The sequence below is a fragment of the Oncorhynchus mykiss genome, chromosome 17 (assembly GCF_057628025.1).
Source record: "Oncorhynchus mykiss isolate SJ-2025 chromosome 17, ASM5762802v1, whole genome shotgun sequence".
In the NCBI taxonomy this organism is placed as follows: Eukaryota; Metazoa; Chordata; class Actinopteri; order Salmoniformes; family Salmonidae; genus Oncorhynchus; species Oncorhynchus mykiss.
This window is the reverse complement of record NC_143038.1, coordinates 78,877,078-78,891,233: the sequence shown is the minus strand read 5'-3', so window position 1 is coordinate 78,891,233 and position 14,156 is coordinate 78,877,078. Positions and strand designations below refer to the sequence as shown.

At 39.9% G+C, this 14,156-nt stretch overlaps 1 protein-coding gene and 1 long non-coding RNA gene across 2 annotated transcripts in view; one reads left to right on the top strand and one right to left on the bottom strand.

Moving 5' to 3' along the window:
• The window catches only part of isy1 (ISY1 spliceosome associated protein), a 39,087-nt gene extending 27,980 nt beyond the window's left edge, over positions 1-11,107 (bottom strand). The window contains exon 1 of the mRNA XM_036950999.2: positions 10,650-11,107. Within this exon, the coding sequence (XP_036806894.1) occupies positions 10,650-10,652 (3 nt within the window). The 5' untranslated portion in view covers positions 10,653-11,107. The remainder of the gene's footprint in view (positions 1-10,649) is intronic.
• Positions 11,108-11,167: 60 nt separating this feature from the next.
• Positions 11,168-12,160, top strand: LOC110494863 (uncharacterized). The gene is made up of 2 exons (XR_002469334.3): positions 11,168-11,332; positions 12,039-12,160. It is a non-coding gene; the product is annotated as an uncharacterized LOC110494863 (long non-coding RNA).
• Positions 12,161-14,156: the final 1,996 nt, after the last annotated feature.

The window sequence follows — 14,156 nt, the reverse complement described above, 5'->3', positions numbered from 1 at the left end:
CTATCTGGTACTATAGAGATGTGTAGTAGTCCAGGTCTATCTGGTACTATAGAGATGTGTAGTAGTCTAGGTCTATCTGGTACTATAGAGATGTGTAGTAGTCTAGGCCTATCTGGTACTATAGAGATGTGTAGTAGTCTATCTGGTACTATAGAGATGTGTAGTAGTCTATCTGGTACTATAGAGATGTGTAGTAGTCTAGGTCTATCTGGTACTATAGAGATGTGTAGTAGTCTAGGCCTATCTGGTACTATAGAGATGTGTAGTAGTCTAGGTCTATCTGGTACTATAGAGATGTGTAGTAGTCTAGGTCTATCTGGTACTATAGAGATGTGTAGTAGTCTAGGTCTATCTGGTAATATAGAGATGTGTAGTAGTCTAGGTCTATCTGGTACTATAGAGATGTGTAGTAGTCTAGGTCTATCTGGTACTATAGAGATGTGTAGTAGTCTAGGTCTATCTGGTACTATAGAGATGTGTAGTAGTCTAGGTCTATCTGGTACTATAGAGATGTGTAGTAGTCTAGGTCTATCTGGTAATATAGAGATGTGTAGTAGTCTAGGTCTATCTGGTACTATAGAGATGTGTAGTAGTCTAGGTCTATCTGGTAATATAGAGATGTGTAGTAGTCTAGGTCTATCTGGTACTATAGAGATGTGTAGTAGTCTAGGCCTATCTGGTACTATAGAGATGTGTAGTAGTCTAGGTCTATCTGGTAATATAGAGATGTGTAGTAGTCTGGGTCTGATCTGGTACTATAGAGATGTGTAGTAGTCTAGGTCTATCTGGTACTATAGAGATGTGTAGTAGTCTAGGTCTATCTGGTACTATAGAGATGTGTAGTAGTCTAGGTCTATCTGGTAATATAGAGATGTGTAGTAGTCTAGGTCTATCTGGTACTATAGAGATGTGTAGTAGTCTAGGTCTATCTGGTACTATAGAGATGTGTAGTAGTCTAGGTCTATCTGGTACTATAGAGATGTGTAGTAGTCTAGGTCTATCTGGTACTATAGAGATGTGTAGTAGTCTGGGTCTATCTGGTACTATAGAGATGTGTAGTAGTCTAGGTCTATCTGGTAATATAGAGATGTGTAGTAGTCTAGGTCTATCTGGTACTATAGAGATGTGTAGTAGTCTAGGTCTATCTGGTAATATAGAGATGTGTAGTAGTCTAGGTCTATCTGGTACTATAGAGATGTGTAGTAGTCTAGGCCTATCTGGTACTATAGAGATGTGTAGTAGTCTAGGTCTATCTGGTAATATAGAGATGTGTAATAGTCTATCTGGTACTATAGAGATGTGTAGTAGTCTATCTGGTACTATAGAGATGTGTAGTAGTCTATCTGGTACTATAGAGATGTGTAGTAGTCTAGGTCTATCTGGTACTATAGAGATGTGTAGTAGTCTAGGTCTATCTGGTACTATAGAGATGTGTAGTAGTCTAGGTCTATCTGGTACTATAGAGATGTGTAGTAGTCTAGGTCTATCTGGTAATATAGAGATGTGTAGTAGTCTAGGTCTATCTGGTACTATAGAGATGTGTAGTAGTCTAGGTCTATCTGGTACTATAGAGATGTGTAGTAGTCTAGGCCTATCTGGTACTATAGAGATGTGTAGTAGTCTATCTGGTACTATAGAGATGTGTAGTAGTCTATCTGGTACTATAGAGATGTGTAGTAGTCTAGGTCTATCTGGTACTATAGAGATGTGTAGTAGTCTAGGCCTATCTGGTACTATAGAGATGTGTAGTAGTCTAGGTCTATCTGGTACTATAGAGATGTGTAGTAGTCTAGGTCTATCTGGTACTATAGAGATGTGCAGTAGTCTAGGTCTATCTGGTAATATAGAGATGTGTAGTAGTCTAGGTCTATCTGGTACTATAGAGATGTGTAGTAGTCTAGGTCTATCTGGTACTATAGAGATGTGTAGTAGTCTAGGTCTATCTGGTAATATAGAGATGTGTAGTAATCTAGGTCTATCTGGTACTATAGAGATGTGTAGTAGTCTAGGTCTATCTGGTACTATAGAGATGTGTAGTAGTCTAGGTCTATCTGGTAATATAGAGATGTGTAGTAGTCTAGGTCTATCTGGTACTATAGAGATGTGTAGTAGTCTAGGTCTATCTGGTACTATAGAGATGTGTAGTAGTCTAGGTCTATCTGGTACTATAGAGATGTGTAGTAGTCTAGGTCTATCTGGTACTATAGAGATGTGTAGTAGTCTAGGTCTATCTGGTACTATAGAGATGTGTAGTAGTCTAGGTCTATCTGGTACTATAGAGATGTGTAGTAGTCTAGGTCTATCTGGTAATATAGAGATGTGTAGTAGTCTAGGTCTATCTGGTACTATAGAGATGTGTAGTAGTCTAGGTCTATCTGGTAATATAGAGATGTGTAGTAGTCTAGGTCTATCTGGTACTATAGAGATGTGTAGTAGTCTAGGCCTATCTGGTACTATAGAGATGTGTAGTAGTCTAGGTCTATCTGGTAATATAGAGATGTGTAGTAGTCTGGGTCTGATCTGGTACTATAGAGATGTGTAGTAGTCTAGGTCTATCTGGTACTATAGAGATGTGTAGTAGTCTAGGTCTATCTGGTACTATAGAGATGTGTAGTAGTCTAGGTCTATCTGGTAATATAGAGATGTGTAGTAGTCTAGGTCTATCTGGTACTATAGAGATGTGTAGTAGTCTAGGTCTATCTGGTACTATAGAGATGTGTAGTAGTCTAGGTCTATCTGGTAATATAGAGATGTGTAGTAGTCTAGGTCTATCTGGTACTATAGAGATGTGTAGTAGTCTAGGTCTATCTGGTAATATAGAGATGTGTAGTAGTCTAGGTCTATCTGGTACTATAGAGATGTGTAGTAGTCTAGGTCTATCTGGTACTATAGAGATGTGTAGTAGTCTAGGTCTATCTGGTACTATAGAGATGTGTAGTAGTCTAGGTCTATCTGGTACTATAGAGATGTGTAGTAGTCTGGGTCTATCTGGTACTATAGAGATGTGTAGTAGTCTAGGTCTATCTGGTAATATAGAGATGTGTAGTAGTCTAGGTCTATCTGGTACTATAGAGATGTGTAGTAGTCTAGGTCTATCTGGTAATATAGAGATGTGTAGTAGTCTAGGTCTATCTGGTACTATAGAGATGTGTAGTAGTCTAGGCCTATCTGGTACTATAGAGATGTGTAGTAGTCTAGGTCTATCTGGTAATATAGAGATGTGTAGTAGTCTGGGTCTGATCTGGTACTATAGAGATGTGTAGTAGTCTATCTGGTACTATAGAGATGTGTAGTAGTCTATCTGGTACTATAGAGATGTGTAGTAGTCTAGGTCTATCTGGTACTATAGAGATGTGTAGTAGTCTAGGTCTATCTGGTACTATAGAGATGTGTAGTAGTCTAGGTCTATCTGGTACTATAGAGATGTGTAGTAGTCTAGGTCTATCTGGTAATATAGAGATGTGTAGTAGTCTAGGTCTATCTGGTACTATAGAGATGTGTAGTAGTCTAGGTCTATCTGGTACTATAGAGATGTGTAGTAGTCTAGGCCTATCTGGTACTATAGAGATGTGTAGTAGTCTATCTGGTACTATAGAGATGTGTAGTAGTCTAGGTCTATCTGGTACTATAGAGATGTGTAGTAGTCTAGGCCTATCTGGTACTATAGAGATGTGTAGTAGTCTAGGTCTATCTGGTACTATAGAGATGTGTAGTAGTCTAGGTCTATCTGGTAATATAGAGATGTGTAGTAGTCTAGGTCTATCTGGTAATATAGAGATGTGTAGTAGTCTAGGTCTATCTGGTAATATAGAGATGTGTAGTAGTCTAGGTCTATCTGGTACTATAGAGATGTGTAGTAGTCTAGGTCTATCTGGTACTATAGAGATGTGTAGTAGTCTGGGTCTATCTGGTACTATAGAGATGTGTAGTAGTCTAGGTCTATATGGTACTATAGAGATGTGTAGTAGTCTAGGTCTATCTGGTACTATAGAGATGTGTAGTAGTCTAGGTCTATCTGGTACTATAGAGATGTGTAGTAGTCTAGGTCTATCTGGTACTATAGAGATGTGTAGTAGTCTAGGTCTATCTGGTAATATAGAGATGTGTAGTAGTCTAGGTCTATCTGGTACTATAGAGATGTGTAGTAGTCTAGGTCTATCTGGTAATATAGAGATGTGTAGTAGTCTAGGTCTATCTGGTACTATAGAGATGTGTAGTAGTCTAGGTCTATCTGGTACTATAGAGATGTGTAGTAGTCTAGGTCTATCTGGTACTATAGAGATGTGTAGTAGTCTAGGTCTATCTGGTACTATAGAGATGTGTAGTAGTCTGGGTCTATCTGGTACTATAGAGATGTGTAGTAGTCTAGGTCTATCTGGTAATATAGAGATGTGTAGTAGTCTAGGTCTATCTGGTACTATAGAGATGTGTAGTAGTCTAGGTCTATCTGGTAATATAGAGATGTGTAGTAGTCTAGGTCTATCTGGTACTATAGAGATGTGTAGTAGTCTAGGCCTATCTGGTACTATAGAGATGTGTAGTAGTCTAGGTCTATCTGGTAATATAGAGATGTGTAGTAGTCTGGGTCTGATCTGGTACTATAGAGATGTGTAGTAGTCTATCTGGTACTATAGAGATGTGTAGTAGTCTATCTGGTACTATAGAGATGTGTAGTAGTCTAGGTCTATCTGGTACTATAGAGATGTGTAGTAGTCTAGGTCTATCTGGTACTATAGAGATGTGTAGTAGTCTAGGTCTATCTGGTACTATAGAGATGTGTAGTAGTCTAGGTCTATCTGGTACTATAGATATGTGTAGTAGTCTAGGTCTATCTGGTACTATAGAGATGTGTAGTAGTCTAGGTCTATCTGGTAATATAGAGATGTGTAGTAGTCTAGGTCTATCTGGTACTATAGAGATGTGTAGTAGTCTAGGTCTATCTGGTACTATAGAGATGTGTAGTAGTCTAGGTCTATCTGGTACTATAGAGATGTGTAGTAGTCTAGGTCTATCTGGTACTATAGAGATGTGTAGTAGTCTAGGTCTATCTGGTACTATAGAGATGTGTAGTAGTCTAGGTCTATCTGGTACTATAGAGATGTGTAGTAGTCTGGGTCTATCTGGTACTATAGAGATGTGTAGTAGTCTAGGTCTATCTGGTAATATAGAGATGTGTAGTAGTCTAGGTCTATCTGGTACTATAGAGATGTGTAGTAGTCTAGGTCTATCTGGTACTATAGAGATGTGTAGTAATCTAGGTCTATCTGGTACTATAGAGATGTGTAGTAGTCTAGGTCTATCTGGTACTATAGAGATGTGTAGTAGTCTAGGTCTATCTGGTACTATAGAGATGTGTAGTAGTCTGGGTCTATCTGGTACTATAGAGATGTGTAGTAATCTAGGTCTATCTGGTACTATAGAGATGTGTAGTAGTCTAGGTCTATCTGGTACTATAGAGATGTGTAGTAGTCTAGGTCTATCTGGTACTATAGAGATGTGTAGTAGTCTAGGTCTATCTGGTACTATAGAGATGTGTAGTAGTCTAGGTCTATCTGGTACTATAGAGATGTGTAGTAGTCTATCTGGTACTATAGAGATGTGTAGTAGTCTAGGTCTATCTGGTACTATAGAGATGTGTAGTAGTCTATCTGGTACTATAGAGATGTGTAGTAGTCTAGGTCTATCTGGTAATATAGAGATGTGTAGTAGTCTAGGTCTATCTGGTAATATAGAGATGTGTAGTAGTCTAGGTCTATCTGGTACTATAGAGATGTGTAGTAGTCTAGGTCTATCTGGTACTATAGAGATGTGTAGTAGTCTAGGTCTATCTGGTACTATAGAGATGTGTAGTAGTCTAGGTCTATCTGGTACTATAGAGATGTGTAGTAGTCTAGGTCTATCTGGTACTATAGAGATCTGTAGTAGTCTAGGTCTATCTGGTAATATAGAGATGTGTAGTAGTCTGGGTCTATCTGGTACTATAGAGATGTGTAGTAGTCTAGGCCTATCTGGTAATATAGAGATGTGTAGTAGTCTAGGTCTATCTGGTAATATAGAGATGTGTAGTAGTCTAGGTCTATCTGGTAATATAGAGATGTGTAGTAGTCTAGGTCTATCTGGTACTATAGAGATGTGTAGTGTAGTAGTCTGGGTCTATCTGGTACTATAGAGATGTGTAGTAGTCTAGGCCTATCTGGTACTATAGAGATGTGTAGTAGTCTAGGTCTATCTGGTACTATAGAGATGTGTAGTAGTCTAGGTCTATCTGGTAATATAGAGATGTGTAGTAGTCTAGGTCTATCTGGTAATATAGAGATGTGTAGTAGTCTAGGTCTATCTGGTAATATAGAGATGTGTAGTAGTCTAGGTCTATCTGGTACTATAGAGATGTGTAGTAGTCTAGGCCTATCTGGTACTATAGAGATGTGTAGTAGTCTAGGCCTATCTGGTACTATAGAGATGTGTAGTAGTCTATCTGGTAATATAGAGATGTGTAGTAGTCTAGGTCTATCTGGTAATATAGAGATGTGTAGTAGTCTAGGCCTATCTGGTACTATGGAGATGTGTAGTAGTCTGGGTCTATCTGGTACTATAGAGATGTGTAGAAGTCTAGGTCTGATCTGTGGTAGCAGCGTGCAGATAGAGCAGGTGACAGTCAAGGAGCCTCGCTGGCTGTTCGTCTTGTGATGGTTGAATGGTCATCATGGGCTGCAGAGCAACTCTACTGTCCTCAGAACTGAATCACTATAATCTGATCCCATGTTTTCCTCCTTTCTTAGGCCTAGGCTACTATGTGTTGTAGTTGGTTGCATATTGCTAGAATAATCTGAAAATAGGCTACAGCGGAGGAAAACTGAGGAAAGAAACACGTAGCTGGCCGTGGCCTAAGTTTTGTTTTGACTCATTAGGTCCACCTGGCCGTGCTGCTGCTCCAGTTTCAACTGTTCTGACTTATTATTATTCGACCATGCTGGTCATTTATGAACATTTGAACATCTTGGCCATGTTCTGTTATAATCTCCACCCGGCACAGCCAGAAGAGGACTGGCCACCCCACATAGCCTGGTTCCTCTCTAGGTTTCTTCCTAGGTTTTGGCCTTTCAAGGGAGTTTTTCCTAGCCACCGTGCTTCTACACCTGCATTGCTTGCTGTTTGGGGTTTTAGGCTGGGTTTCTGTACAGCACTTTGAGATATCAGCTGATTTACGAAGGGCTATATAAATACATTTGATTTTTCCCATTATTGTATTGTTTGTTCAATTTCACTTCACTTATTAGACTAGGTCATATCAACTGAGGGGTTTAATAGACCAGGTCATATCCACTGAGTGGTTTAATAGACCAGGTCATATCAACTGTTTAATAGACCAGGTCATATCCACTGAGTGGTTTAATAGACCAGGTCATATCAACTGAGGGGTTTAATAGACCAGGTCATATCCACTGAGTGGTTTAATAGACCAGGTCATATCAACTGAGGGGTTTAATAGACCAGGTCATATCCACTGAGGGGTTTAATAGACCAGGTCATATCCACTGAGTGGTTTAATAGACCAGGTCATATCCACTGAGGGGTTTAATAGACCAGGTCATATCCACTGAGGGGTTTAATAGACCAGGTCATATCCACTGAGGGGTTTAATAGACCAGGTCATATTCACTGAGTGGTTTAATAGACCAGGTCATATTCACTGAGTGGTTTAATAGACCAGGTCATATTCACTGAGTGGTTTAATAGACCAGGTCATATTCATATTCACTGAGGGGTTTAATAGACCAGGTCATATACACTGAGGGGTTTAATAGACCAGGTCATATTCATATTCACTGAGGGGTTTAATAGACCAGGTCATATTCATATCCACTGAGGGGTTTAATAGACCAGGTCATATCCACTGAGTGGTTTAATAGACCAGGTCATATCCACTGAGTGGTTTAATAGACCAGGTCATATCCACTGAGTGGTTTAATAGACCAGGTCATATCCACTGAGGGGTTTAATAGACCAGGTCATATTAATATCTACTGAGTGGTTTAATAGACCAGGTCATATCCACTGAGGGGTTTAATAGACCAGGTCATATTCATATTCACTGAGTGGTTTAATAGACCAGGTCATATCCACTGAGTGGTTTAATAGACCAGGTCATATCCACTGAGTGGTTTAATAGACCAGGTCATATCCACTGAGTGGTTTAATAGACCAGGTCATATCCACTGAGTGGTTTAATAGACCAGGTCATATCCACTGAGTGGTTTAATAGACCAGGTCATATCCACTGAGTGGTTTAATAGACCAGGTCATATCCACTGAGTGGTTTAATAGACCAGGTCATATCCACTGAGTGGTTTAATAGACCAGGTCATATCCACTGAGTGGTTTAATAGACCAGGTCATATCCACTGAGTGGTTTAATAGACCAGGTCATATCCACTGAGTGGTTTAATAGACCAGGTCATATCCACTGAGTGGTTTAATAGACCAGGTCATATCCACTGAGTGGTTTAATAGACCAGGTCATATCCACTGAGTGGTTTAATAGACCAGGTCATATCCACTGAGTGGTTTAATAGACCAGGTCATATCCACTGAGTGGTTTAATAGACCAGGTCATATCCACCGAGGGGTTTAATAGACCAGGTCATATCCACTGAGTGGTTTAATAGACCAGGTCATACTCATATCCACTGAGTGGTTTAATAGACCAGGTCATATTCATATCCACTGAGTGGTTTAATAGACCAGGTCATATTCATATCCACTGAGTGGTTTAATAGACCAGGTCATAATCATTTCCACTGAGGGGTTTAATAGACCAGGTCATATCCACTGAGGGGATTAATAGACCAGGTCATATCCACTGAGGGGTTTAATAGACCAGGTCATATTCATATTCCCTGAGTGGTTTAATAGGCCAGGTCATACCCACTGAGTGGTTTAATAGACCAGGTCATATTCATATCCACTGAGTGGTTTAATAGGCCAGGTCAAATATATGGACTGATACAACAATCAGACAGACACTGGAGTGTCCACTAGAAAAATAACCTAGATCATCCAACATTCAAGAGAGAGAAACAACATTTTCTGACCGGATATTTTGCACCGCTTTGGTGAGACTAGCTGTGTCCACATTGTTCCCTTGCTTTGTGTAAATATAACATGAATTGACATGGGCTATAGCAAATAGGAATATAGGCAATTTACTCAGAAAGTAAACTATGCACTGCCCCGCTGTGTGCTGCGGCAGCGCCACTGCCTGATCCAATTCTGATCGGAGTAATAGTTTGATAGTGATTTTCTTACTTGTCCATTCGAACATCTGAAATGTATGTTCTGGTTGTCCAACTCCCCCCCCCTTTACCCCAGACAAGTAGACAACTCTTCAATTTATTATTAACGTGTATTTATTCAGGGTAGCCCAACTGAAACCAGCGTCTCATTCCCAATGGTGTACTGAGTACAAACATTTTGTCACAACATGAACAATTAAGATCACAATTAAAACAAGAATACAAATAACAAGGCACAACCTCACCACAAATTCAACAAATATACCACTACAATAAAAACAACTGCAATCCTCAATGAATTCACTTAACAACAAAGTCCTAAACTGCACTAGGGGATCAAGATGCAATGAATTTTGTAGGTTATTCCAACAATTTGGAGCAAATAAGCTAAAGGAGGATTTTCCTCAATTGGAAGAGACCAGAGGGACCTCAAGAGTTAACCAATCCTGCTAGTGGGTATGGCATCTCATCTAACATTTTATATGTTAGCAACAGAGTTAGGGAAGTTGGAAGCTTGTGCGGTCGGCGTTTGAAAAAAAATGGAATAATTAATTGATCTACAGGACTTTAATGAGGACCAGCCAACCTGTTGATACAGGATGCAGTGGTGAGTATTAAACCTGCCAACAGTGATAAAACAAATGGCGCCATCGTAGACAGCATCCAAAGGTTTAAGAGTTGTAGCTGCTGCAATCTGGTAAATGGTGTCACCATAATCAAGAACTGGCAAGTTGACTGTACACTCTGCTTCCTGCTATTTAGGGAGAGGCGATATCTATTTCAAAACAACAACCCCACTTTAAATCTTAACTTTTTGACTAGCTGGAATCCCTCGAGCAGTCTAAGTGTCAAATCTGTTGATGTGCCCTTGAGCAAGGCACTTTACCCTAATTTCTCCTTTAATTCGCTCTGGGTATGAACGTCTGCTAAATGACTCAAATGTAAATGCATGCAATAAGGGTCAACTTTGAGCACCTATATCTTCTGAATGTTTTGGCAACCAGGTCCAAAAGGTAACGTTCTGACCACATCTCCCATAGGCAAACATGTATGGAAAGTTGTTTGAATCAAAAGAGATGCTGTCAAAAAGTGATGGATTTACCTAAGTTAAAAGTTAGTTGTGCGTTTCTTACAGCTATGAAAATCAGTAGCATCACGTGGTCCATGGGAAATTAACTCAAACAATTAGCTAGTTAGTCGAGGAACATTTTTTTTAAACATTTGTGATAACAAGCTAGCTTCTAGGGCTAGCAGCTAAAGTTAGCTAGCTAGCTAAAAGCAAGATTGATAGCTACATTAACTTCTTAAAGTATTACTTATCTCTGACTAAATACATGAAGTACGTTTATTACTTACCATATATATTGATTATCTAGCTAAAGTAGTTACTTCAGTCTTTGAACACCTCTTCCAAAACGTTTGCTAGATGTTTTTCACAAGTTGAAAGCGGGTGCACCAAAGACAGTACCGTATGAAGATAGGCTAAAACTGCTTCTGCAATAGAAAGCCCCATTCACACGTGTAGGCGATGTCATGGCGACGTTGGCTAGATAAGCTCATGCGCAGAAACTAGCCGTCTGATCTAACGGTCGCATCGCGCCAAACTGCGCATGTGCAGGCCGTCAATTCAAAATCATTTCAGTCAGTTTGTCACTTTCACATGTTCAACTACTTAAGACATTGTCTCGAATCTAGGTTATGCCTTTAGATTTCGCGAAAATTAACAACTAAGGAAGTATTTTTCACTTTTCTCAGTGACTTCTCAAACCCCAAACTCTGAGCATGTCTGTTTCGCAAGCGTTCCCGGAAGTCTCGGGATGTTGCGCCTCTGAATTTAGAAACTCTTTGGTAAACGCTGCGAAACCAACAGGAAGTAGAACGTTGCGTTCTGGTGTCAAAGTTGAAAGTTGACGCAAAGGCACCCAAACGTGCAGAAATTCGGATTTTTGTTTTAGTTTATACATAACGCATTTTTTTATGATCAAATAGTCCAGATTTGTTGAAAAGCCTTCATAAACAATCGAACTGAATCTCATGGTGTAAGCTGTTTCTTTATTTTTGTATGACTCTGACAGTGTGTTTGTTGCATTATTTCTGTGCATTTTTACCTCAACTGCCTACATTCATGATATATTGTGGGTATATTGTAAGAATGCTACACAAAACTGTGAATATTGCGTAGCCATCATGTCTAAGAATTGTCCTGATGGTGCTTGTTTACTATTCACACAGCTGAAATAGCCTAGATAACTGTTATGTTTGTCGTGGTGTTCATTAAGAATCAGCTGTCAGAGCAGTTTACCGATCAGTACCTGAACACAGCCAATCTGTAAATAGCACACTCAACTACATCACCCCCATATTATTACTTACCCTCTTGCACCCTAGTATCTCTACTTGCACATCATCATCTGCACATCCATCACTCTAGTGTTAATGCTCAATTGTAATTATTTCGGCTCAATTGTAATTATTTCGCCTCTATGGCCTATTTATTGCCTTACCTCCCTATTCTACATTTGCACACACTGTACATATATTTTTTCTATTGTGTTATTGACTGTACGTTTGTTTATTCCATGTGTAACTCTGTGTTGTTTGTTTTTGTCGCACTGCTTTGCTTTATCTCGGCCAGGTCGCAGTTGTAAATGAGAACTTGTTCTCAACTGTCCTACCTGGTGAAATAAATAAAAAATTAAGCATCGACTATAAAACATTGATTCATTTTCCTTTGCTCCCCTACAGGTTCTGAAAGTAATCTGAACGTTATGTCAGATCTCTACAAGGACAGGTTGCAGCTATTGTTCACCCTTTTTAATTACATTTTTATTTTATTTTGCTGTTTAAATAAATAACATTATAACCTGTGTGTGTGTGTTTAAGACTCCACGATGTGAGGGGCCTTTAATATAAAGGGGTTATCCTATCCCCACGATGTGAGGGGCCTTTAATATAAAGGAGTTGTCCTATCCCCACTATGTGAGGGGTCTTTAATATAAAGGAGTTGTCCTATCCCCACTATGTGAGGGGCCTTTAATATAAAGGAGTTGTCCTATCCCCACTATGTGAGGGGCCTTTAATATAAAGGAGTTGTCCTATCCCCACTATGTGAGGGGTCTTTAATATAAAGGAGTTGTCCTATCCCCACTATGTGAGGGGTCTTTAATATAAAGGGGTTATCCTATCCCCACGATGTGAGGGGCCTTTATATAAAGGGGTTATCCTATCCCCACTATGTGAGGGGCCTTTAATATAAAGGAGTTGTCCTATCCCCACTATGTGAGGGGTCTTTAATATAAAGGAGTTGTCCTATCCCCACGATGTGAGGGGCCTTTAATATAAAGGGGTTGTCCTATCCCCACGATGTGAGGGGTCTTTAATATAAAGGGGTTGTCCTATCCCCACGATGTGAGGGGTCTTTAATATAAAGGGGTTGTCCTATCCCCACGATGTGAGGGGTCTTTAATATAAGGGGGTTGTCCTAACCCCAGTATGTGTGGGGCCTTTAATATATTTAGGGGTTGTCCTAACCACACTATACTGTAAAATAAATGCCTACTACCCTCCAGACCTCCAGTATTTAGTAACTTAGTTGTTAAATAATTGACTTAGTGCTTACAGTTAGTTTTATACACTATGGTAACAGCCATTTGCTTTATACAGGATATGGTAAAAACATTTGAATGAAGAGAGAGACAGGGCTCCAACATCCTAACATTTGAATTCATTTTTTTTATTTCACCTTTATTTAACTAGGTTGGCTAGTTGAGAACAAGTTCTCATTTACAACTGCGACCTGGCCAAAATAAAGCAAAGCAGTTTGACACATACAGTACAACAACACAGAGTTACACATGGAATAAACAAATGTACAGTCAATAATACAGCATGTGCAAAGAGAGGAAAGGCAATAAATAGGCCATGGTGGCAAAGTAATTACAAAATAGCAATTAAACACTGGAATGATAGGATGTGCAGAAGATGAATGTGCAAGTTGAGATACTGGGGTGCAAAGGAGGAAGATAAATAAATACAGTCTGGTGATGAGGTAGATTGGATGGGCTATTTACAGATGAGCTATGTACAGGTGCAGTGATCTGTGAGCTGCTCTAACAGCTGGTGCTTAAAGCTAGTGAGGGAGGTAAGAGTCTCCAGCTTCAGAGATTTTTGCAGTTCGTTCCAGTCATTGGCAGCAGAGAACTGGAAGGAGAGGCGGCCAAAGGAAGAATTGGCTTTGGGGGTGACCAGTGAGATATACCTGCTGGAGCGCGTGCTACGGGTGGGTGCTACTATGGTGAACAGTGAGCTGAGATAAAGCGGGGTTTTACCTAGCAGAGACTTGTAGATGACCTGGAGCCAGTGGGTTTGGCGACGAGTATGAAGCGAGGGCCAGCTAACGAGATCATATCACGGGGGCTATTCGATGCTAATGCAGGACACCACAGGATGTTTTTGTGCTGGTCAAGGGCAGACAGGTCTGGAGTGAACCAAGGGCTATATCTATTCCTAGTTCTACATTTTTTGAATGGAGCATGCTTATTTAAGATGGTGAGGAAGGCACTTTTAAAGAATAACCAGACATCCTCTACTGACGGGATGAGGTCAATGTCATTCCAGGATACCCCGGCCAGTCAATTAGAAAGGCCTGTTCGCAGAACTGTTTTAGGGAGTGTTTGACAGTGATGAAGTTTGACCGCAGACCTATTGCAGATGCAGGCAATGAGGCAGTGATCGCTGAGATCTTGGTTGAAAACAGCAGAGGTGTACTTGGAGGGCGAGTTAGTTAGGATGATATCTATGAGGGTGCCCGTGTTTATGGATTTGGGGTTGTACCTGGTAGGTTCATTGATAATTTGTGTGAGA